The sequence below is a fragment of the Patella vulgata genome, chromosome 2, assembly GCF_932274485.2.
Source record: "Patella vulgata chromosome 2, xgPatVulg1.2, whole genome shotgun sequence".
In the NCBI taxonomy this organism is placed as follows: Eukaryota; Metazoa; Mollusca; class Gastropoda; family Patellidae; genus Patella; species Patella vulgata.
Window position 1 is genome coordinate 53455976 of NC_065880.2, and position 27084 is coordinate 53483059.

Below are 27084 nucleotides of genomic sequence, written 5' to 3' on the forward strand. Positions count from 1 at the left end.
CCCTAAAGAGCAGTTTTTATGTGAATACACTGCTCAGGCATCCTCTATTTAGTTCGTTTTACAAAACTGATTTAATCAAATGTGTTTTGGAGACATTCTGTCGATGTACATCCATTAAATCTACTTTTTTGAGATTCAAGTTTGAATATCGTAAAACGAGCAGCTCGTTTTTCGAGATTCGCCAATATAAAAAACAAGGAGAAATATCAGTTTTATGTGAATCCACTGCTCAGGCATCCTCATTTATGATATTTTTAGTTCGTTTTAGAATACTTATATAATCAAATGTGTTTTGGAAACATTCTGTAGATATACGTACATGATTAAAATCTGTATTTTTGACATTAAAGTCTGACTATCGAAAAACGAGTATTTGCCAATATCAAAAAACAAGGAGAAAGAGCACTTTTTATGTGAATACACTGCTCAGGCATCCTCTATTACGATATTTTAGTTCGTTTTACAAAACTGATTTAATCAAATGTGTTTTGGAGACATTCTGTCGATGTATATCCACTAAATCTACTTTTTTGAGATTCAAGTTTGAATATCGAAAAACGAGTAGCTTAAGTTTAAATGATGTCCGAATGATCTCTATTTCCCAGCCTCTCAGCCAAAGCGGCTGTGGGTATGATGTTCCCCTCTCCGACTGCTCCATGATGTCTGAAGGTAAATCAAACCAGCTCAGTTATTAGGGCGGGACAATTACCATTTTTGGGTAAGTGTTTCGTATTGGCACCGTTTTACGCCAACACTATTCTAGTTAATTGGACTAATCTGTGCACGAGATGACTGGACGATAGTACCCTACTATCCAGAAATGGATACTGGCATAACTGTCGGTGAGTTAGTCTAAGAAAGTAGTAGATTAATGCAAGCTACTTCATTACCCTATTTTTCGTAACACATCATGTAGGTAAAGAATTTCTATAATAAACAGAACACCTTTCTTAGAACTAAAATAACCCCCATAGTATTACACTCCTTGTCCCGTACAATCAAGGAATCGAATCCATTCCAGTTGACTCAATGACAGACCTTATGATACAGCGCGCACGTGCTTACCATTCAGCCATCTACTAGATGTTGAAATTAATGTATAAGTATATGATTGGGTTGTAAAAAAAAACTATCAAACCTGTTCGAGAACAGGTCTAGTTATTATTATTATATGGATAGAATCTGGGTTATCCAATAATGTTATCCTTTAATGAAAAATCAATATGAATCAAACACTGAAAGTGGCAGAGAGAGAAACGGGGTTTAACGTCCACCTGACTAGGGACTAACACATGGTACAATTTTATTTCAATAATTCGCCTGCGCATAGGGGTGTTTAGCAGTGGAAGGAAACCGGAGAACCCGGAGAAAACCAACTGGTTAGGGCAGGCTATCTTAATACTCCTGATCACGTACAATTTTGGGATCGAAACCACGCTACATGACTCAAAGCGCACGCGTTAGACCACTATTATCATCCAACCATTCAGATCACATGTTGAAGACGAGAATACAATAAACAACGCAGTTTCGTTTTAATATTACTTGTAATTTCAGTGGTAAACAAATACACTGGGATCCAGCATGACTTCAATAAATGGAGGACCCGGTAAATCATTCAATTTGGTATACACAGCACAAGCTTTAAACGGACACGGTGATTCCCGCCATGCATACCGTATCGAGCTGACCAGTGCTACACCACATACACCACCATAGCCGATGGTAACAGATGAATTATCACTTGCATTAATTGGTGCAGGATACCACTTAGCATTATCGTCAGCACACTTTATACGACTGGGTGATTCATCTAGACAGCATACCTGCAAATATACAAACAATCGATCATTAAGGGTCATGATTTTTTTTACATTATATTCCCAGCTTTGGCATGTAAATGTAAGTGTGCCAGATATATTATATTATTTAAAGGTGCATTATATCAGATTTAGATAAAGAGCTGGTCGTTTTTTCTATGACAGTTTAAAATCTAAATAATAATTTTAAGCCCAAAAAGAAACCAGCAACAGGCAGATTTAAATCTTACATAATGCATCCTTAAATCAATCACTTATATACCAAATCTCTATGGTTACATTCCATTAGAGATAAAAAAAACATACCATATTTATGGTTCAAAATACAATTTTTCAAAAGTTATAACACTTTGAGTACTTGAAACCATTGACAAACCAGCGGCTACCAGACAGGATACGCACACATTTTGCAAGAGGTGGATAGAGAACAAGCTAAAAACAAAAACGATTTTTTGTACAATCAGGGGCCATAATCCAGAAAGTCTGCGCAAATATCAAAAGTAACTCAGATTTTTGGAATCTAAACATATGTTTTAAGTTTCATCAAAATCGGATACAAATTGTGACCTCTAGAGGGTCCATAACCTTTGTATTACATACTTATACACAACTTGCGTACAAAGAGCCGTCATTTTGTCGGGAACTTTCATTTCGATTTTCCCGGAATTCCAATTCAACCTTCATTATGGGGGAATTGGGATATATCTAAACGGTTTTTAAAATCGGAAAATCCACAAGTTAAAAATGCGATTTTTTGACCAATCAGGGGCTATAATCCAGGAAGTTACGTTCGGATATGTGTGATTATCAAAAGGAACCAAGATCTTTATGATAAAAACATATATTTAAAGTTTCATCCAAATCGGATAAAAACTGTGGTCTCTAGAGGGTCATATTTTTAGACTATTTGCGTATAGGGGGCGGCCATTATGTCCGTCAGTTTTTGTCCGATTTTCATGAAATTCGAACTCAACCATCATTAGGATGTAGCGGTGAAATATTAAAACGTTTCTTTTAAATTGGATAAAAATTGTGACCTCTAAAGTGTCCACAAGCTAAAAACGTGATTTTTCGTACATTCAGGGGCCATAATCCATAAAGTTATTGTCAGATACATGCCAATATTGAAAGGAACCGAGATCTTTGGGAGATGGACCTATATTTCAAGTTTCGTCAAAATCGGATAAAAATTGTGTCCTGTAGTGTGTCCACAAACAAATTGTGGACGGACGCCCGGACAGACAGACGACAGGGGCGACGACATTTTACGTCCACATGAAAATATGGGCGTATAAAAATGACATATTTGATTCCTTTTCATCCTGATATCTTAGTGAACATATTCTTATATGTAACGGACCAATTGCCACTGCGAAACTACCACGATAGCTATAAGTTTAGTCTAATTAGCACAAAGTTTATTGTCGATGTAGACAACATAGTTTTAAAACCCATTATTAATAGTTAAATTTATACTTATTCATATTCAATAAACGAAATACTCATTCCTTCTGGTCAACCCATTACACGCACTAGAACGACACGACGCTTCGCGCTATACATAATGCCCCCGTCAGACCGGGTGGCATCCTTACTGCGCTGCTGCGACTAGAAAATGCACAAGGTCGCCGGCAAACTTAAACACAACGCGAGAAATTGTCCCAAAAAAATTACAAACTTGAAAAAAGTCTCGTTTTGAGCATGTTCAAAACAAACGCCAAGGTTCTGCGATCTGCCCTGGAAAGATGTGAAAACGCAAATTTTTTTTCAAGTTTGTAATATTTTGGAACGTTTTCGTAGGTCGCCGTACGGTCGCTGCAGCGCAGTAAGGACGCCACCCTGGTCTGACTGGGGCCTTACAACTTTCCAGGTTACATCGCAAAGCCTTGGCGTTTGTTTTGAACATGCTTAAAACAAACGCGGTGACTAGGCGATCATTCACGACCATGGAGACCACAGCACGATACCAGGCGTTTCCACCACGCGTTTACCGCGCTTATGGCGATCTTGACGCGCTCTGCGACCATTTTCCGTCGCCGTAGCGTCACAGTAAGGACGCCACACCAGTCTGACGGGGGTATCACGTATTGAATCCACCACAGCTACTAATAAAGCTATTAGACACTGGATACCACTTAGCATTAGAGCATATATTTGACAAACATTATTTATTGTGCTTTAACGACGTCCTTCAGGTTTATAAAGACCACGATAATAATGTGCTTCTTATCGTCTTTTTGTGTAACTATTGAATATTCTTGTGAGGATTACAGAATGATAGATATTGACAAGAAGTAGGGATTCGTAGCATGCCGTTTTACTAACAAAACCTACTTACTTCAAACCCATCCTTTGACCGGATATCCAAATGTTGGTCATCATAAGTTATCTGAGTGGTATTCTGGGCTACAAATATCTCGAATTTCGTAGGAAAAGGGCCCGTATAACGATTATCGATGTGATTATATGCCACCCCTAGTCCCGCAAGTGAAAGCCGTTTGCCAACATCTTCTTTGTCTCTTGGGTGAATTCTATAATATATAATAGATTGAAGTTTATCAGATTACTAGTCAACCAACATAAACACATAAGAACCTTAGACAAATTGAGCATCGTTATGACTAATGAGCAATCCCGAGCAATCACACAATTTCGATTTAAGGCACTTGGCGAATTTCAAACAGATTGACCAATATTTTGTTGGGATCTTGGCTTATAAGTGCTTATAAGAAATCATTAATACATTGATAGGCTAATACAACCCATTGATTGGCGATTAAGAAGAGTTTTCTTTATTGGGTCAAAACTTAATCGAGCAGGTCAATTCCTTGATATGCATAATCCAAATTTTCATGTCAAGAAGGCAGTTATAAATTTGAAATGAAATGAAATGAAGTTTAACTCACACTTTTCTGCACCGACAGCGTTAATGAAAACGGGCATACGCCATGCAGTGAGCTATAGGGAATTTTATCCGGGCAGCGGCGCTATGGCCCAATCCTATTTCGAATTCCAACTGTCAAGGATTCTTTTACCCGCACGACAATAACCTATATCCGAACGACTAGACACCGACGTTGCCAATCCCTCCATCCTGCATTACTGACAAAGCGGAATAAATATGGTATACACCTCTTCTAACATTTCTCTCTTGTGAACTAAAATCATTGTATCTTACCCAGTAAAGGGAGAAGTATAATCAGGTAGATCTAGGGCTACAGCCATAAATACATTCTTCATTCTTTCATTTGGAACATATCCATAATCTGCTGTTTGATGCCATCTAATATCAGGAAAACCAACTGTAATAGTAGCGTTATTACGCCATGGTGCCAGCTAAGTATCAATGTAAACAAACACAAATACTATTCAAAAAAAGTAGGGGATATTTGATTTTTAAGTGTTATTAAAGTCACCTAATGAAACTGACGAAGAAACAAATGACAAAATGAAATGAAGTTCACATTCATCGATTTATTCCAAATGATCGTTAGACTAAGTAAGGCACAGACTGACCATTATAAGGGTAAAATGATACCCGGGGTCAAACAGCAAAGTTACCACAGCATCACAACCAAGTCAGTAACGGGTAAATCCTCCTCTGTTTGCCAAACAAGCATTGATCCGACGTGGCATACTCCTAATGAGACGTCTAAGGTCATTTTGGTCCAGATTGTCCCATTCCTGTTGCAACGCAGCAGCAAGTTCTTGGACATTGGCAGGACGTTGTTGACGTTGACGTAACCTCTGTCCAAGCATGTCCCAGACATGCTCGATGGGGGAGAGGTCGGGACTCAGTGCTGGCCAAGGTAATGTGGTGATGTTCTGTTGTTGGAGGTAACCTGTAACGATCCTGGCCCTGTGACATCTTGCGTTGTCATCCTGGAAGATGAAACGGCGGCCATGACGTCGTGCGAACGGCACAACATGGACTGCCAAGATGTTGTCCCGGTAGTACTGGCCTGTAACACGCCCTGCAACAACATGTAAAGCCGTTCTTCCAGCAACAGTGATGCCTCCCCACACCATAACAGAACCACCCCCAAATTGATCATGTCTGATGACGTTAACGTCTTAGAAGCACTCGTTTCCACGACGCCACACCCTCCTACGTCTGTCCAAAAAATCAACAGTGAACCTTGACTCATCTGAAAACATCACATTGCTCCAGCGTCGATTATCCCAGTGTTGACGATCCCTACACCAACGACGTCTTGCCTGAATGTGATGATCTCTCAAACAAGGGATCACGCGAGGACGTCGGGCGCGAAGGTGACCCCTATGCAGTCGATTCCGAATCGTCTGGCCACTCACTCGCACACCAGTGTCTGTTTGAAGACGAGCGCTGATCTGATTTGCTGTGATGACACGATTTCTCAAGGCCAAGGTACGGATAAATCGATCCTGGGCTTGAGTTGTCGCCCTTGGTCGACCTGAGCGTGGTCTGTCCTGTACAGATTGTGTATCACGGTATCTGGACCATAGCCTGCTTATGACAGACTGAGAAACATTCATCGTCCGCGCCACAACCGCCTGTGTTGTGCCGATCTGTAGCATGCCAAGGGCACGTAACCTTTCATTTTGGGTAAGCCGACGCATATCAAAATTTGTTTTCTGGTCACTAAAACAATTAAACTGATGTTTCCACCCTGGAATTCAATGCCACAATGACTGTAACATTCAAAGTCAGAGTCGTGCAAATCTTGGGTTGGACCCCCATGATGATCCCAAGCATCACCTGCATTCCATGCGGTAGCTATTGGTGCGTTTGGGCGTCACATGTAACTGGAAATGTTTCTTCTGTTAGGTTCTATAGTGACTTTTTTCGTAGTCATTTGCATATTTTAGTATTATGACCCCAAAATCAAATATCCCCTACTTTTTTTGAATAGTATATTAGATAGGTGTTCTAGAAAGAAAAGCTATTGCAGACACATAAAGTCACTACAATCTATTTATTTACCTGGACAAATCCAAAAGGAAATATGGCATTTGTTTCACCATTTGATCCTTCATTGAACTGACGTCTCCAGCCATCAATCATTGCTGGGAAGGTACAGTTATACCTGTTCATCATGGCAGGTGTACCTGTCGGTGCGGCATTGGCTTCACCTATAAAATATTTATATTTGGATAGCAACACGACATTATTGTCTTTCAACACGAAACCTTTAACCTGTAGTCAAGCTGCTGATGGGAGTATGTAAATTTAAATCAAGAATAACTGTCTAGAAGTAGAAACACACAGCGGCATACATTCTAACACATGGCGTAACTTCACAATAGTAGTCAGTACTGACTTCAGCATCCCAAAACATATAATATTACCTTGATACCAAATAGCACCATATATGGTATAATTAACAAATGGGTGCACCATTGAATTCCATAAAAGAGCAGGATATTTAGGAAATCCGACGTAGGTGCGATTTCTGGGTCTAAAGATTAAGAAAAAATCAAAATTTAAATCTCAGTGCCTTATAAAGTGTATTCCAAAGAAATATACATATTATACATGTATATTATAATGAAGGTTATTACTTGAAATTGTACATAATTGGTTAATGAAGGATAATAAATTTTTAAACGCCTACATGTCTGCAATGCCCCCCTTGTCACCGCAATCCATTTATTTGCACACTATTGCTCAGAAGAAATTACATTTATGAAAATCACAATATATAAGTACTTACGGGGGTTTAAGTCCACATTTAGCCAATGATTCATCATCTGACCAGGATTCTACCATAGTACCACCCCAGGCTGACTCAATCAACCCAATAGGATAGCCCAGCTTCTCGTAAAGATGTTTACCATATAGCCAACATACGGCAGAAAAATAAAACCATTGTGAAGGTGAACCTGTATTTGCCAATGTTTCTATAGAAATCAAAAGAAAATACAGACAGGTAGGACAAACCCAACTAAACTTGATATGCTGTCTTTGAAAACATATTTATTAAAAAAGAAAATTAAATAAAGTTAAAAATTGGATTTACATACCATTTTGAACTTGCCATTCACTAATTTACATATCGCTTGGCGTGTCTAGCGAATATAAGTAAATGATCAACCAGGTGTGATCCTAATAAATGAATTAAGAAATGCTTATACATGTATCATTAACTCAGTATATTTGACAAACTAACATACTGTTATTTGGTAGACTCCACCTTTCTTCAACAGATGAAAACTCGAACTGTTGATATCCACTCTCCGAATGGTTAACGGTGAATATTCTAATATTCTGGTAGTTGATTGCTTCAGCAAATTCTAAAGATGCATTGAATTCCTTTAACAGTAGATTTTATAGTTATTTTCTTTTAATATACAATGAAAGTAAAAAATAATATTTCACAAAAACAAGTTATTAAAAAAATCAAAAAAGAAACTTACGTTTCTTAATGTAAATTCCATTTTACTCTGACCAGAGCATACCCACACATCTCCAAATAATATATCTTTTATTGTGATTGAACTACCGTCGACCAGTTCCGCAGTGAGCACATAAGGGCCACCTTGGAATACTGCTGGAAGCTTAATACTCCATACACCACGATCCAGGAAAGGACCCTCAACAACAGACGTTTGGTATTGTCCCACACCTTCAATACTGACTGTAACTGTGACATTTATGTCAGAGGCATATCCCCATACGTTGGCTCTTTGTGGCCCTCGTTGTAGTACCATGTGATCGCCATAGTAAGATGCAAATGCAAACTTGGAGTCGAGAGCTGGAAAAATTAAATAAATACCGGAGAGTAATAATAACTTCTTACAAGAGAGCTGGTAACGGCTCTCGGTTTGGGCCAATAATTGTACGTCTATACAATGTTGTTTTTAATTGTATAGTTAAAGCAAACAAGCCGAAACCCGGTCAATCCTTCGACACAAATATTTAATTCGAAAAAGCATGTCACGTGGCTTCGACAGCTAATCAGACCAACTCAATTCAACATATAAACATATACCCCCCCCCCTTTCCCCCTAACACAGCGTTATTATTCTAAATCTTACCTTCTAGTTTTGTAGTAAATAAGACTAATAACAGAAATCCTTTACATATTACAGACATGATCACATATTATGGATTGAAAGTAGAACACACATGAAAGCTATCGAAATGTTTAATCTATGTTATCACATGAATATTTATTCTTATCTGTAATGGTATATATTATAAATTGAGATAGCGAGTCCATTAATCATATTCGTTGAATTTGAAGGGAAAATGTTTTCAGAAAATCATTGGTTTTCTTATTGGATTCAATTATGATCATTTAAATTTATTCCTGTAAATTTATGAATCCGGAATATACTTTAGACTCAAAGAACTAGATAAATAATTTTACTTACATGTAAATTGATGTGTAATTATTTAACAGGAACTAGATTTTGTCGGGCACTTTCATTTTGATTTTCCCGAAATTCCAAGTCAACCTTCATTATGGCGGAATGGTGATATATCTAAACGGTTTTTAAAATCGGAAAATCCACAAGTTAAAAATGTGATTTTTCGACCAATCAGGGCCCATAATCCAGGAAGTTACGTTCGGGTATGTGTGATTATCAAAAGGAACCGAGATCTTTATGATAAAAACATATATTTAAAGTTTCATCCAAATCGGATATAAACTATGGTCTCTAAGAGGGTCCACAACCGTGATATACCATATTTTTTAAGACTATTTGCGTACAGGGGGCGGCCATTATGTCCGTCCGTTTTTGTCCGATTTTCACGAAATTCGAACTCAACCATCATTAGGATGTAACGGTGAAATATTAAAACGTTTTTTTTTTTAAATTGGATAAAAATTGTGAACTCTAGAGGGCAAAAAAGCTAAAAGCGTGATTTTTCGTACAATCAGGGGCCATAAATTAGGAGGCTACAATCCGATACGCACGAATATCGAAAGGAACCAAGATCTGTGTAATATAAACATGCATTCCGAGTTTCATCAAAATCGGATGAAAATTGTTACCTCTAGAGGGTCCACAACCTTGATATACCATATTTTATACTATTTGCGTACAATGGGCGGCCATTTTGTCCGTCAGTGTTTTGGTCCGATTTTGACGAAATTCGAACTCAACTATCATTAGGGTGTAACGGTGATATAATAAAACGTTTTTTTTAAATCGGATAAAAAAATGTGACCTCTAGACGGACCACAAGCTAAAAACGTGATTTTTCGTACAATCAGGGGTCACAATTTAGGAAGTTACGATCCGATATGCGCGAATATCGAAAGGAAACAAGATATTCGGGTTATAAACATACATTTCATGTTTCATCAAAATCGGATCAAAGCTGTGGCCTCTAGAGTGTCAACAAGCTAAAAACGTGATTTTTTTGTACAATATAATCCATGAGTTATTGTCTTAAATATTGGATATCAGAAGCCCACGTTTTCACAGTAAGATAACAACATCTGTGTTGATTTAAATTGACCAACACTTTTCATATTTATTACTTATAACCTAAGGATGACCTCTATTATTTTTGGCGCATGCCCAAGGTACAGAGCCACGCCCAGGTTTTTTTTTGTGTGTGTCGTGTGTCTCCTAAAGGGCGAAATTCTTAACAGATCAGGGAGACACTGTGGTTCAGCGGTTAAGACATTGGCTAGCTAACCTAGAGGTCGCGTGTTCGATCACTGCATTGGCCGAGATCGTATATCAGGATTTTCCGTCGTGGTTCCTCCTTGTCCATGATGCAGGACATAGTGCCTGACAAGGGACAACATATAGAAACGAAAAACGAAGGTACACATTGGAGGGCACGTAAAAGATTCCTTGGTAGATTGAATTTGATATAAGGGTAGGTTGTAGTGCAGCAGGCCGGGTACAATTTTCATCATAGCGCACTGTATGGCGTATGTCCGTCTTCATTAGCCCAGTCGGAGCAGAACCGTAGGACGTTAAACCCCATTTCATTTCATTTTCTTCCAGAATGCTTAAAATGTAGAATTTTGGTAAAGTTAGGTTAACGTTAGTTTTATAACTAATAATCCATATGTCATTATTATGTCTGAATTCCGACTAAATATCAATTATTGAAATGTACACACACTGATTTGGTTATTTAATCCACAAGTATTCAAAGCGAACAAATTTGGTTAGAATAAGGTCATTTTCTGGCATTAAAGTAACATAACCATTCTGACGTAAAAGTAACGTAAATTTAACCGTAAAATTTTATCATTTTTGGACGCTAACCAAAATCTAACCAAAATGACGTAAACTTTACGTAAATCTAACGTTCCTGTTAACTGGGGACTGAGACCAAATGAAATGAAATGAAATGGATTTTAACGTCCTACTGTTCTGCTCCTATGCTGGGCTAAAGAAGACGGGCATAAGCCATACAGTGTGCTATGAGGCGAATTTTGCCCGGGCAGCGGCACTATCGCCTACTCTTATATCGAATTCCAACTGCCAAGGGATCTTTTACGTGCATTCCAATGTATACACGGGACCTCGATTTTTCGTCTCATCCGAAGGACTAGACAGCTGACTGAGTCCAATATTGTCCTTTAACAATATATATTTTTTTACGGCTTTAAAGCTGAACTAAGATTATAAAACTACAGAAATAATTAAATAAAAAAAAAGGTTACGCCCAATACAACCGCCATACTTGTTTTCAATTTCTTGAACTAACATGGCGATCGATTTGGGCGGACAAACACATAAGCAGGTCACGCCCCTTTCCAGTATTTGCCGTGTCAACCGAAGACTTTTTTTAGTGTCCACATCCGGTGAGATATAGTCAACTACTAATTACCTCCTGACTGATTGAAGTCTTTCCACTATCAGCTCACAGAAAATATTATTTGAACACTGAAATCATAATCTATAAATCTTATACCGAACAGTTTTTCGAGTGATATGACACCCCGAGATTCTTGTTCGGCTGCCATTTTAAAATGAACAGAAATTTCGCATAGCAGTTGGGTTTAATCAAATCAATGGGAATTGGTTTATTATATGTTAAGCTATGTACAGTACATTTTGGGGTCAGTGTTATTGGAAATTAAGGGAGTTATAGGCCAGTAACTTTTTTGTAGTAGAATGACTATAAAACGTGCTCAAAGGAAGGCCTTGGGACGGTCCACTACTGTAACTGGAGCAAGACGGAAGACATCAGTAGTGGAACCATTTCTAATGCACGTACGGCAAGTGAATTTGAACCACGTGCACCATATTGTATAGTCTCTGATCAACAATTCCAAAATATTTGAATAAAATTAATTGTAAAAATAATACATTGGTTTTCTTTTCTTTCTTTCTTTGTTCTGGTCTCGGGTTATCATTATAGACTTCCAAGTCATCCTCAAATATATCTAAGTTATCTCTTTGAAGAAACAAATTTACAAGGAGCCTTGTGCAAGTACACAAAAACATGTTAGATAATAATAGCTTGATAAAAGTTATTATCTTGTTAAAACTCTTAAAGGAGCTAAATCGCTAATATTTGAGACCTAGAAATTGACACAAATGGGCAACGCATATATTAATGTAATATGAATGTATATAAACTGATTTACATTCAATCGTTTTCGTTTGTACTCTAATCTCAAATCAGTTATGTTCGGCGAAATACGCCAAAGGTCTCAATTGAATGACAGTCTCTAGCGTCTGGTTATTCCAGTCTACACCGATAGTGTTTATTGCGCAAGCTCTTCAGATAAGAATATGGCGTCGCCGTTTGACATGACTTGTGGAATATGTCTAGCCTCGTTCTTCGAGTCCCTTGTTACTGAAACGCATTATGGTACACGATTCGTGTACCAATGGTAAAATGTTTATTTTGTCATAAATATTGGATATCAGGAGTCCATCTTTTCCCAGCAAGATCACAGCATGAATGTTGATTTAAATTCACAATGTCGAAGACTATGAATGCTTTTGTGTTAGCGACTTAGCTACTTTACCACTACCCCCAGGGGTTAAAAAAGATCTCAGTTCAAGTCATTTATTACAACAAAAAGGGATATTTTTTAAAACTTCCAGATTTAGTTCTCATGCTTAAAATGATGTTTTACCCAGAAAGGCACGTATTATAGTCAGCCAGGAGTACTGGGATAAACAGATTCATAAAATGTCCTCAACAAATTGACCGTGCCAAACTTAGAGATCCAATCCAGTTGGTCGATGGCAGAAATATCTTTGCAGTAATGTACATTCATGGTATAATTGTTAAATTAAAACACCCATCTCATGCTGGGGTTGCTTTCTTTTCTGGCCGAAGTGGTAAATCGTGTGATGCCCTGAATGTCCAATATAGGAGCAGAACAGTAGGACGTTAAACCCCATTTCATTTCATTTCATTTACAACACAAAGATTTCAGAAATCAAAACGGGGTCATCATTGTGAAAATTGAAAACGAAACGATGGTACAATGCAGTTAAATGGATGTTGAAGATGTTGACTGGGTTAAAGTGGCTTCAGACTCTTCCATCTCTTCTTGTATCGACAAAGTGAACCAAACAGAAAAAAACCCATATAGTATTTGACATTTCAGGCCATATTAATTACCGTGCATTCTGAATCAAAACCATCAATATTCATAAATCCACATAACGTGCCTAGCTGCCTGGAAATATAATTAATGATTAAAACATTCGCAAGAAATAAGCCTCCCTCTGTGCTGCACACAATTTGTTTTACGTGTAGATAACATTAAAAGTTTCGCTTAACTTCACTCGACATATCTATTTTATACAATAAGTGTCAATGGTGTCATGGAAACAAATTGTTCGGTCTCACTTCGCTCCATAATACTTCTAATTTACCCGAAGAGCTTTGCTCGAAAACAAAAATTTAGTTCTTCATCCCTCGCTGTTAAACTGACCAATAAAAAATAATAAAACTGATCGTCTTCCCCAACCCTCTTTTTTTGTTATTCTCTACCTCAGATTACTACCTCTGTTTCGGTGGTATTAAAAATCTTGTATTAGATACTAAAGAAAATCAAAATGTTTTAGGTATTGTGAGTATTCTGCTCTGAAAATTATAGCTACTTTAGATTAAAGAATCTACTGACGTGAATAGATCACCCCCCTACTTCAATCTCTTACTGATTGCAATGTTGAACTCTACTATAAAATTGCGATATTAATTAACCATCCATGCAGCAATAAACCACACACTTCAGGTTATAGGGTATAAATTTCTCAGTTGAGCCGATATTTCAGGGCCTGTACATTCTATGACGATTTGTTGGCAGGAGGTACATTGTTTTAAAAAATTTAAAAAATTAAAGAAGCCGGATCTGGTTATACACAAGCCAGTTGATGTGCGTGAATTCAAGGAATTTTATAGTTGTCACCTACTTGATATATATAATAACCTGTGACTGCTATCATTGTAAATCTGTTTCGTTCACACGAAGTGTTATTATCTGGCCAAAATTCTTGTTATTTGCATGGGGTCAAGTACCACACTTTCTGATTTGAATAGGTTCCAGCAGTTCCAATTTTAATTTATTTCGCACATACAACTCAATATCGCCGTTCAAACAAAGTTTAGCAGGAAATAATCACGTGGTGTAAATAAAGGAATATATCGTTCTAAAGACAGGGGCGCGGATGGTTAGCGCGTGCGCGCTGTATCATACGGTCTGTCTGTTGTACGTGATGAAAGAAGTAGGGTCGCCTGTCCAAATTTAACCATATGTTAGTCCCGAAATGTCCTAGTTTGTGTCGAGTGGACGGTAAACCCCATTTCTCTCTCTCATTCTGAAGACCACAAGAGGGTGACCATATGTTAGTCCCGAAATGTCCTAGTTTGTGTCGAGTGGACGGTAAACCCCATTTCTCTCTCTCATTCTGAAGACCACAAGAGGGTGACCCCACAAGATTCAATAGTGAGATTTCCCCCAAATAAACAAGTTCAACATTTTCTCGCCTCGATGACATCTGCTTTAATACGACGTCGATTGCTTTCAAGGGTATATTGATGATAATTTTTTAACATTTTTGTAAGGTACATGTATACATATTCGCAGTCCGGGTGACAAACCAATTTATCGAAAAGCACTGTATTACCCCGTATGTCCTGTCAGGTATCCACCAAAACAAATTTCTTATAACTGATATATATATTTCTACAAACGTTACAATGATTACATACCAGAGTAGTTGGGGAATTATTTGAAGGTGACATATATAGAGGTAAGCCTATTGCCCAGCTATTTAATCTGATTGCATTTTGTTCGACAGAACTACGGATTCATTTAATGTAAAGACAAATAAGATGATTCAGCTTATTCTAGTTCTGAGTTTAATTGCAGCAATCAGTGCTGCACCAACGCGATGTTGTGTGGATAAAAAGTTTACAGTCATCATGACAGATGTAAGATCTGTAACAAAAGGATTATACGTAAGTATATAAGAAATAATTTTTTTTAATAGTTTTCTGCTTAAATACCCCTTTCTTGCTAAAGCTCGTAAATTCAATGTATGTAATTTTTGTTAACTTCCTTATCCCATGACATATTTTTAGTCGAATACTTTTTCTTCCATTATCATATAAATTGTTTCTCCCTTGAATTAACTTTTCTCTTTTTTAAAAAATCAAAAATTGGCAGTCTAATTATATGTTAACCGATAACCCACGGATAATAATACTAGGTGAAGAGAGCAAGAATTCTTACTTAATGTGACCAGTGAACTTTGCTCGACTCTTAAATTACCCTCGCCTGGTGGCATTTTTGGTATGTTTACGTTCTTATATGTTTTTAGGTTTACAACGTGATGTCCGAGGATTTTGATGCAAAACTTATAGGAATAAATACACTTCTGTTCAACCCAGGGCAGAGTAGTGTACCAACAGGATATCGACAGGTCCAAGACTTTAATACGGTATGCTATTTTTGATATAACTAAAAGACTACTAGTATGGCTATCGTTAGCATTAACTTTGTGGCATAGATAACGTTTTTTTTTTAATATTATGTCTATGCATGAAATGCCGCTATATCCAACAAGGTTTCATCAAAATATTAGGAATATAAATTTCCATTATTTCTTTTAAAAATTGTTCTATACATATGATCAATCTGATGAAAGTAATTTAGTAACTTTATTGCATAGAAACACCCATAGACAGCAGCATAAAATTACAAAGTACATTTGAAATTAATTACAAATAACACACATTCATAATAAGACAACAGCAGGCCCGGCGGAGTGCCCCCCCCCCCCCCCCCAATAATTTGGCCGCAAGTACTCTTTTCTCCAGGTTATTGCGGCCCCTGGACCCACGCCTATAGGACCTAGGATGGAAGCCCCCCCTCCCCCCAATCAAGAATTGCTTCCGCCGGCCCTGAACAGCAATTGGCGTTGGAGAACACAAACACGCGTTCATTAATAAACGTGTTTTTATTTTGTTTTAGAAAAAGCAGTACAGTATTACGCCACAAGGCTGTAATGTATCGGATATAGTATTTGATCTTCAAGGACCTTGTGTACCTGGTACGTCATGTTATTCATGTATGTAGATATAAGTAACCGTATAACCGATCGAGTAATACTTACGTATCAATCTCGCATTATCGTGTGGCTATCTGCACATAATATAGCCTACATGTATATAAGAATATATAGGAATAAAGTATATGTTTATCTCTTTCTCGTGGGGCCCACCTACACATAATACAGAACAAGAGGACGTTAAACCCCATTAAATTCAATTTCATTTATATTTAGATACTGCTGAATATCTAGGCTCCAATTATTTTGGATATGGTGTTGGCAGTTTAAAGTATGATGCCTACAGATTTACTTTAGAGAAAACCGACGCCAATATTACTGTTATCTTTACTCAAGGAGATTGCATACCAGTACTAGAGGGAGTATCTGGCGTAATAAATGGAGGTATGTTAAAGAAATTTTCTGATATAATGTCATATACACACCCCCACCTAACCGCCCATGTCCGACTGACAATTGAGCTGCTGACCAACGTATGTTGTGTTGCATGGCAATCAGTCTGATATTTATTATCCTGATCTATGCAAGTCTGTTCTGTTTTTCATTTTTAGAGAAACACAACACCAACAAAGAAGTAAAACTGGTGATTGCACCCTATTGTTCCAACTTGGTATTAAGAGAAAAGTCGGCATTTCCATTACACCAGATTTAATTGAAAGATTTCAATGAACTGATGAATAGTAAGAATCTATTAGTAGGCAAATAAACAAAAAATGATAGTTCTTTGTTCAATATTTCAGTTGCGGTTGATTCGACCTACACATTCACAACCTATGAAAAAGAAATTCAAGATCGATCTATTTTCAACATACCATCAAGTTGTCAACAGCCTTAAAACAAATCTACACAATCTTAATAAAAACATAGATATGCAATCAATGTTGGTTATTTTTAATGGGTCTATATTTTCGTCGCCCTCCACGTACACAATTCTAAAACTGGCTGTGATCGTCACTAAGTACAGGTACAGAACCTATCAACTGAATGAAACAATGCACACTCTCAACGAGCCTGAGGATTTGTTTCATAACACAACATACTATGACGTTCGTACCATCACAAATCTTCATAAATAATGCCAAATGGAGGCTGGATTACCGAAATGTCTAACGTTATGGTCATGGAGTCAGTAAGAAAGGTCGCTTGCCCAACCTTGTGAGTTTCCTCTGGGTGTTCTTCCACTGGTAAGGAGCCCTACGCGCAATCGAATTATTGAAAAACAAATTGAGCCATATATTAAGTCCCAATATAACATAGTTGGTGTTGGAGTGGAGGTTAAACTGACGTCCATTTTAACGTTTAGCGATTATACGGCGGGGATGGTCTAATCCATTGGAATACAGTAAAAGACCTGCAATAGGCAGATTTAGCTTTTGTATAATGCATCTTTAATTCTTTAATATTTTAGACGATCTGGGGGGTCCAGTTGCTCAAAACTATGTTATTTTAACGATCCGTTAAACTGTAACAGATCGTTATTTTACTAACGTATCGTTTGTTAACGGTCGGTTAAATTTCTGTTGCTGGAAAGTTAATTTCACTATCTGTTAGCTAACAGCAGATTGATTAAAGTTAATCCAAGAGAAGACTGTTTGTTCATTGGCTGAATTTAAAATTTTTACTTTCATTGCACTTGTATAACAACTTCATATAAGTTACTATTAACAAGAAACTGAAGACAGTGGGACAACTGTGCAGTCTGTTCACAAAACTTGATTAAAGACAAAAGGATAACTTCCTACAGGCCCCAAAATGTCTATAGAATACTATAGAATTTCATCCTATAGAAAATGGAATAGCCCCACCTCCCATAGCCCAACCCTCTAGAATGTTCTATAGAAAATTACACTGGTAATCTATAACTTTTTGCTAAGGGTATACTTCGACTGACAGCCGACTAATGGCAATGCCATCGTTAAACAGATAACAGAGCCCAACATCTCTGTTAAATATAACGGCAAGTTAACGACATGTTAAAGTTAACGGGACTTCCAGCAACAGGCTTTCTCTTCGTTAAAGATAACGATCCATTAACTCCATATTAACGAGTCGTTGTTATTGGAGCTATGAACAACCGGCCCCCGGTGTTACTACTGTTTACTTGAGAAGTTGGCTTAACATTTTGTTTTACATTTAGTATACTTGAAGCGGTATTTGAAGTATTCGGGAACATCCTATGCAAATTGTTTATAATGGTATCTTTCTAAGCCAAAAGAATATTTCAAGGTTTAGTCTATAGTTTTTTTTTAAATCAAAATGTTTAAAATGCTTATTTATAGGCATAGAACGAAAACTAATAAAAACCTTTCGCAGATGGCGCTTGGTTTTTGCGAGAAAAAAGCTTTTTTTAATAAGAAATCTGACATACTTTTGTACATGGCTGTGTATACTTAAGCACACTTATGTAAAGGGTGAACATTTCTAGGGCGCTTGCCTTAAATAACTGTTAGAATTCGTTAAATATTAAAAGTACTTAGAAAATGCAACATGCGTAGTTTAAAGTGAAAATAATTCGCCGCAGTAAGTTATGGGATGGGTTAAAATGGAAATATATATACTTCTGTTATGGAACTCATGCGTATGACAAGATAAAGACATCTCTAAATTAAAGCATATCTAGTCCTCACTCTGATTTAAACATTTCACCAATCATTTTAACTTCTCTATATTCTTTGTCTCTAGTCTTCGTGGAAAATAGCATTCCATTTTTTAAATACGCAAACTAATACTATAAGGATTGTCAAGAGTTCACTCATATCTTTGGGCCTGCATATATCATTCTGCTACTTTGTCCCGTAATTTCAAACCATAATATTATATAGTCTTTTTACCTAGAACTATATTCCTTTTTAAAAGTAAACTATCATCGCCAAGTGGAAGGAAAGTTGTGATATGGCATGAGGTTTAGCAGGCGAACCTGCTCCAGGTGACGTAAAAGCCCAGGATGGAAACCACGACACTTCACGCAATAACCCCATACGGTCCATGGTAAATGAAATATTGCGAACTATGCAAACATTTAACAAGTAGTAACACACGAGAAATCGTGTTACAGAAGGGTTGTACTCCGTTTCTGGAATATGTTATACCAGAAAGATGTCTTCATATGACAATAAGTTAAAGTAGGTTCGAATTTGGCATTGTATTGCTTTTCTACTAACATCCAAATGTTTTTCGTAGGATAAGCCATACCCGACCACTTTAAAAAACATTAACCGCACTTACTTACATTGATATCGGGATTTAGCAGTTCAAGAATCTGGATTAAATGTCATTTAATTCCCTGTGACAGACTCTGGTCCTATATAAAGTGTATAACATTGCTCTAAGCCCCACATAAGGTGAACTAATTTATTACCAAGATGCTGGGTATCGTATATTCCTTGTTATTCATCTCTTCAGTAATAGCTTCAAAAGAACAATGTTGTGTTCACCAAAAGTTTTCTGCGATCATGGCGGAACCCGGTTTAATTGCCAGAGGAACAAATGTAAGTTTTTGGTGTACGTTTGAGAACAATTTTGCAAAACGACCAGGGCGCCATCTAGACATTTATTTTAAAACACCGACAGGCTCGACAGATAGATTTTACGGTTTTGAAATAGAATTCAACATTATGAAATTTTTTGCGAATAATACTTATTCTCGATATAATTATGTTTTCAGCAATTCACTAAATTGGCGGAAGATTTTGAAGCAAAACGTTTGGCAACTCATACATTTAATTTTGTACCTGGTACCAGTAGTACATCATTGCATCGAGTCGTACAAGACTTCAATCAGGTAAAGCCAAATTCCAACAGCCATCGGTCGAATTTAATATCACACAGTCACGCACGATTTTATATCATGCCCCTTTCTCTTTAGTTTTCTCCAATATGAACCCCGTCTAAGAATGTTGGATCGACAGAATGTATGGTAATGCACTTACATAAACAGGCGTAAGTCTATGTCAATAACGCAAAAGTGACTATTTTTACCCACATGCTGTCAGACATGGCGGTAGGGAGAAGGGGCGACGACAATAAAAATAAATCACTACATTGATAGATGGACGTATGTATTTCTTTTTCAAGTTAAAGCAGTATACCATTTACGATAGCACCTGTACTGTGAAGAATATAGAATATGAGATGCAGGGACCATGCATACCAGGTAATGTAAATAATGTTATTTTTTATGAAGATATTACATCGTTTAGCCACCACCCATAACATTATAAAATATCCAGCTTCGCCCTTACAGTTTTCACATTTAGAGCTGGTACTGTCTATCGTAACATAAGTTCACGTCAATTTGAATTTTCGTTCTTCGGAAACACCCTTAAAATGTTGCTTCCATTTGTTTTCAGGAGAAAAAGAAACGAATTAATTATTTCGTTTGAACGAATTAAGTATTTCGTTTGAACGAATTAAGTATTTCGTTTGAACGAATTAAGTATTTCGTTTGAACGAATTAAGTATTTCGTTTGAACGAATTAAGTATTTCGTTTAAACGAATTAAATATTTCGTTTAAACGAATTAAATATTTCGTTTAAACGAATTAAGTGTTTCGTTTAAACGAATTCAGTATTTCGTTTAAACGAATTAAGTATTTCGTTTAAACGAATTAAGTATTTCGTTTAAACAAATTAAGTGTTTCGTTTAAACAAATTAAGTATTTCGTTAAAACGAATTAAGTATTTCGTTCAAACGAATTAAGTATTTAGTTCAAACGAATTAAATATTTCGTTCAAACGAATTAAGTATTTCGTTCAAACGAATTAAGTATTTCGTTTCGTTAGAACGAATTAAGTATTTCGTTTCGTTAGAACGAATTAAGTATTTCGTTTAAACAAATTAAGTATTTCGTTAAAACGAATTAAGTATTTCGTTAAAACGAATTAAGTATTTCGTTAAAACGAATTAAGTATTTCGTTAAAACGAATTAAGTATTTCGTTCAAACGAATTAAGTATTTCGTTCAAACGAATTAAGTATTTCGTTCAAACGAATTAAGTATTTCGTTCAAACGAATTAAGTATTTCGTTCAAACGAATTAAGTATTTCGTTCAAACGAATTAAGTATTTCGTTCAAACGAATTAAGTATTTCGTTTCGTTAGAACGAATTAAATATTAGGTACGTCGTTAAAACGAGTTAAGTATATCGTTAAAACGAGTTAATTATTTCGTTTAAACGAAAATGGAGAAGACGAGAGTATCGTCTTAGAAACGTTGCATATTAATAAATTAAGTAATTGTGTATGCATAAAACTGTACTTTATTAAAAGACAATATTGGTGTTAGTCATTATCACATGTGATAAAACTGGTTAAACACGTTCCAAATATAATTTTAAAAGGAAAACATGAGTTATCATTCTATATAACTTACTGAAGCACCGAGTAATAACAAATACAATGGCGAGTTTCTGCTCACTAATAATTCCTTCGAAGTCCAAAAGTCGTTTTTTGAGACTGTGGGAGGATATCTGACAATTCAAAAAAATAATTAATTGTTACTAGATAAGAGAAAAAGAAAAAAAGAAAGAGTCATGTTTTTATTAAGTATAGAATGAATAAAAACAACGGAATATGCCAAAGTTAAGTTAGCTTAACTAAAGCCATTTGATTAATGACATAGGAAACTAAAATATTTCAGGAGATGCCGTCGTTTTGGGATCAAGTAAAATGGGGTTTCAATCAGATACCATCAACATTACATCATATAGCTGGTCATTTGCCAACCAAAATGCTACTTTGGTTATGATTTTCACTGATGATTGTGTTCCGTTGGTGCAAGCTATAGGAGGAACTTTAAATGGAGGTATGTGCATGTATGTAAATTGCATATTCTTGTTGGCTGGCTTAACTTTCTCAAATTTTAAGAGGTATTATTAATTTTAACAAGATAATCGCTTGTTTAAATTAATTTTCTGTATCATCATATTCAAAGCGGCTCTAAAATATGTACTACTGGTATCTTTGAAGGGCGTTAAGATCGTCACACAGTGCTGAAATGTAGGGTCCATGAGGTTTATTCTGATCAACAGCGTCCAGGAGGCTTTGATGTGAAAAACTATTGCTTAAAGTAGCTAATTATCTAACTCAATATCATCCAAAGTCTTGGACATTTAAAACACGAATTATTTGTTATCAAATAATACCGGTCCTTGGATTTTTAACATCCTTTTAATGTCAACGAATCAAATTAAGGGTTACAATTTGAGCTGGAAACTTTAATGTTATATTCCAAATGCATCTCAATATATTATATTTGTATTGTTGTCGATATTTCAAACGACATGTGTAGCAAACAACCAGTACTGGCACCATATATTACATTAATATTAGATATCTCTTATTATATTGCAGCACCCGTTGACACTACTTATGTGTTTACTCAGTACAGCGATACAATTGAGGACATGTCCATATTCGATATTCCAGCTAACTGCCTTTCTCCTTCCTCTTAAACAGACGAGTGTTGTCATAAAATATCTAAATATATCTGTATACACGATAAATAAATGATACTAACTTTTCAAAAATTTCAGTTTCATACATGTTGTTTTTTTTATACTCCGTGTTACTAGGTACCGAATGTGTGCCTACTAGCAGTTCTTTGAAGGGCGTTAAGATCGTCACACAGTGCTGAAATGTGGGGTCCATGAGGTTTATTCTGATCAACAGCGTCCAGGAGGCTTTGATGTGAAAAACTATTGCTTAAAGTAGCTAATTATCTAACTCAATATCATCCAAAGTCTTGGACATTTAAAACACGAATTATTTGTTATCAAATAATACCGGTCTTACCGGGAAAAGATGGGCTTCTGATATCCAATATTGAAGTCAAAATAAACATTTTACCATTGGTACACATATTCCACAAGTCATGTCAAACGGTGACGCCATATTATTATCTATAGACCATGCACCATAAATACTATCCGTGTAGATTGGAATAACCAGACGCTAGAGAATGCTATTCGATTAAGACTCCTGGCGTATTTCGCCGAACATAACTGATTTGAAATTAAGAGTAATAACGACAACGATTGACTGTAAATCAGTTTATATACATTCATATTACATTATTATGCGTTGCGGCCCATTTGACTCAATTTCTAGGTCCCAAATATTGGCGATTTAGCTCCTTTAACGAAACTATTGTGGCCCTTTTCTTTGAAAATCGTAAATATTCCGATCGGAACAGATTTATTATCGCAATAATCATGTACAGTTTCAATGTAGAAAAAAAAGAAAAAAAGTTTCGGACTGAAACAAGTACTATGGGCAATTTAAGGAATCATCCATGTCCTATATTAGGATATCTATAATCGAACAAGATGTGTGGCGCTTGGGGTCAAGTTCCTGGCCTAAAAATGGATTAAAAATACTTTCCAAAGATAGCAGAACATTAACACTTCCACCAGCATTGGTCTCTGTTCCATTTACGGAAAAATACTTAATATAATAATACATTGCTGATTTTTAGGGGTTCTGCAATTTCGAGTTAATTTCGGGTAAATAGTTAATTATTTCTGTGATACCGTTTGGTCTGCCTCTTAATATGTACACATGTTTGGTACCATTTAAACATAACTTCACATCAATTAATTTGACTTTCATTGTAAATGATGAAAGGTAGCTTGTCAGATTTCCGACCCAAAGATACTACCAAATAGGCCTAATATGATTGTGGGAAATCTTTTAATAACCCTGCCAGATCCATGTCCAAAAATAAAACACTCGAGATCACAGTGTATGATTGTTCCGTGTTATTTGCAACTTTGTATACTCCACCTATTTTTTCTAATAGACAAATAGTCTATTATTTCTTCTCTTTATGTTTCCAAATAACACTGACAGTGTCGCTAACATACAGAACCAGTAATCATTTTTATACGCCCACATTTTTATGTGGACGTATATTGTCGTCGCCACTGTCCGTCCGTTCACATTTGTTTGTGGACACTCTACAGGTCACAATTTTTATCCGATTTTGACGAAACTTGAAATGTAGATCTATCTCACAAAGATCTCGGTCCTTACGATATTGGCATGTTTCGGACGATTTTGATGAAACTTGAAATACATGTTTATAACCCAACGATCTTGGTTCCTTTCGATATTCCCGCATATCGGATCGTAACTTCCTGAATTATGGCTTTTGATTGGACAAAAAATCGCGTTTTTAGCTTGTGGTCTCCCTAGAGGTCACAATTATTATCCGATTTAACAAAAAACGTTACACCGTAATGTTGGTTGAGTTCGAATTTCGTGAAAATCGGACCAAAACTACCGGACAAAATGGCCTCCCCTCATATGCAAATAGTGTAAACATGGTATATCAAGATTGTGGATCCTCTAGAGGTCACAATTTTTATGAAACTTGAAATACATGTTTATAACCCAAAGATTTTGGTTCCTTTCGATATTCGCGAATTTCGGATCGTAACTTCGTGAATTATGGCCCTTGATTGTAGGAAAAATCGCGTTTTAGCTTGTGGTCCCTCTAGAGGTCACAATTATTATCCGATTTAAGAAAACCCGTTACACCGTAATGTTGTTGAGGTCGAATTTCGTGAAAATCGGACCAAAACTACCGGACAAAATGACTGCCCATCGTATACAAATAGTGTAAACATATGGTATATCAAGGTTGTGGATCCTCTAGAGGTTACAATCTTGATGAAACTTGAAATACATGTTTATAACCCAAAGATCTTGGTTCCTTTCGAATTTCGCGCATTTTGGATCGCAACTCACTGAATTATGGCCCTCGATTGTACGAAAAATTGCGTTTTTACCTTGTGGTTCCTCTAGCCAGAGGTCACAATTTTTATCCGATTTAAAGAAAAAGCGAGTGAAATATCAGTTACACACTAATGATGGTTGTGTTCAAATTTCGTGAAAATCGGACCAAAACTGCCGGACAAAGTGGCCGCCCTTCGTTCGCAAATAGTGTAAAAATAAAGTATATCAATGTTGTGGAAACTCTAGAGGACACAATTTTTATCCGATTTTGATTAAACTTTAATTTTATGCTTATATCACAAAGATCTTAGTTCTTGTCCATAATCGCGCATATCCGAACCTAACTTCCTGGATTATGGCCCCTGGTTCGAAAAATTGCATTTTTAGCTTGTGGACCCTCTTGAGGTCACAATTTGTATTCAATTTTAAAACCGTTTAAATATATCCGCGTTACACATCAATGAAGATTGAGTTCGAATTTCGTAAAAATCTGACGGAAACTGCCAGACAAAAGTCACAATTTCTATCCGATTTTGATGAAACTTGAAATGTTCGTTTATAATTCAAAGACATTGATATTTGTGTATAAGGCGTGTGATAAGGCTGTGACTGATATGCCTTAGTTTTGAAAATATGAAGAGAAAATATGAATAAAATATTTTGACTACAGAAAAACTAAAAAAAGTTATTTTCTTTTTAAAAAAATCAAAGTTTGGAGAAAAATTGTGATTTTACTGCAAATGTCTCAATATTCAGTTTTTATTTAATTGTCCAATTTTGGCTTATTCAGCCTCAGAAAGCACAGATAAAGTGAACAGTATTGTAATTTCACCAAATTTTGTCTCAAAATCAGGAATATTCATAGAAAATCTCCAGATTCTCCTATTTCGATGTAGAAATGGGATCTTTAAGTTTGTCAGGTTTAGAAATAGCTCCAGCTTTACTACAGAAAATTGAAAATTTGTAATACTGAGTTAATAATGTACAGCAGATGGGTTTGTACAAAATGTTCAAGACAGGGGTTGGTTCAATTTTGCCACTATTTTACCCAGAACAAGCATTTTTTTCTTCTTTGAAACATAAAATTCTTGCATTTCCGTCAATAGTCCAGTCTTTCTAGACATTTTTCACTCCGTCATTCCGTTAAGAGGGGCTATAAATGCCCCACCCAACCCTTTTTTATTAATGTGTTTTGAGAGATTTAATTGCACCTGTGTTGACAATTAAATGATAGTAATTGGAATTTGTGGTTGAAATACAGTTAGGAATGTTATTTTTCACCAATAAATGATTATTTTGTACATTTCAAGGATTTCTAGCCTTTTTTGTTTAAAGTCAAACTTAGAACCCTGAGACATGTCAGGCCAATGAGACCAAACCCCCACACAAAACTGGTGTAGATGTGTAAATGTCAGCTTAATGTTCAATATTTTCTTATCAAAATCTAGGATTTGTGGTGTTTGTTGCATTTATGTTGCTTATAGAACAATAAAATGTTAATTTTGCTCCTTTTCAGGCCTCCTTTATGTTGTTGCCAACTCTGTCATAACTACGTTTTTGACTTCATTTTTTCAGGAAATTGATGTAAATGTCCAGACATCTTGATTCAGCACAAGAATTGCGATAAAGATTTGTATGATGCCTCTGAGTGAGATGTTGAAAACATTGAAATATTTCCAAATTTGTGAAAATTGTGTATTCTGTGATCCTTTTGTTAGAGGGGGCTGATCATAGACCAAATATAGCATACTATTTCATTCATCAAGGCCTATTTTTAACCATAATTCATATTTATTACATATACATTAGCTTGTATGTACATATGTTAGCCAGGAATGGTAAAACATAGCTGTTAGACAGATTCCTTTGGTAATCTTAGTTCTGCAACCAAAGATTAGATTGATTCAAACAGTGACATGTTTAGGGGGTAGGGATATAGATCTCTGATATTACAATCAATGAAACTAATTTGCAACTTTTCTGTTTGCATATTGTCCAAAGTTTCTAAAAATATATTTCTAAACAGTGG

The 27084-nt window shown here is 36.2% G+C and overlaps 1 protein-coding gene and 2 long non-coding RNA genes across 3 annotated transcripts; 2 read left to right on the forward strand and 1 right to left on the reverse strand.

Moving 5' to 3' along the window:
* Positions 1-1528: 1528 nt before the first annotated feature.
* On the reverse strand, positions 1529-8921 carry LOC126812367 (sialate O-acetylesterase). The gene is made up of 9 exons (XM_050538738.1): positions 8838-8921; positions 8217-8554; positions 7974-8112; positions 7514-7700; positions 7149-7258; positions 6784-6932; positions 4999-5156; positions 4159-4351; positions 1529-1826 (listed from the first exon to the last, which is right to left on the reverse strand). Exons 1-9 carry the CDS (start codon positions 8893-8895, stop codon positions 1554-1556), a joined length of 1605 nt encoding a protein of 534 aa, XP_050394695.1. The 5' UTR covers positions 8896-8921; the 3' UTR covers positions 1529-1553.
* A 6203-nt stretch (positions 8922-15124) lies between these two features.
* On the forward strand, positions 15125-17161 carry LOC126812370 (uncharacterized). The gene is made up of 5 exons (XR_007675897.2): positions 15125-15207; positions 15570-15689; positions 16223-16301; positions 16536-16703; positions 17060-17161. It is a non-coding gene; the product is annotated as an uncharacterized LOC126812370 (long non-coding RNA).
* A 2514-nt stretch (positions 17162-19675) lies between these two features.
* Positions 19676-22780, forward strand: LOC126812375 (uncharacterized). The gene is made up of 5 exons (XR_007675902.2): positions 19676-19807; positions 19984-20100; positions 20394-20472; positions 21958-22122; positions 22671-22780. It is a non-coding gene; the product is annotated as an uncharacterized LOC126812375 (long non-coding RNA).
* Positions 22781-27084: the final 4304 nt, after the last annotated feature.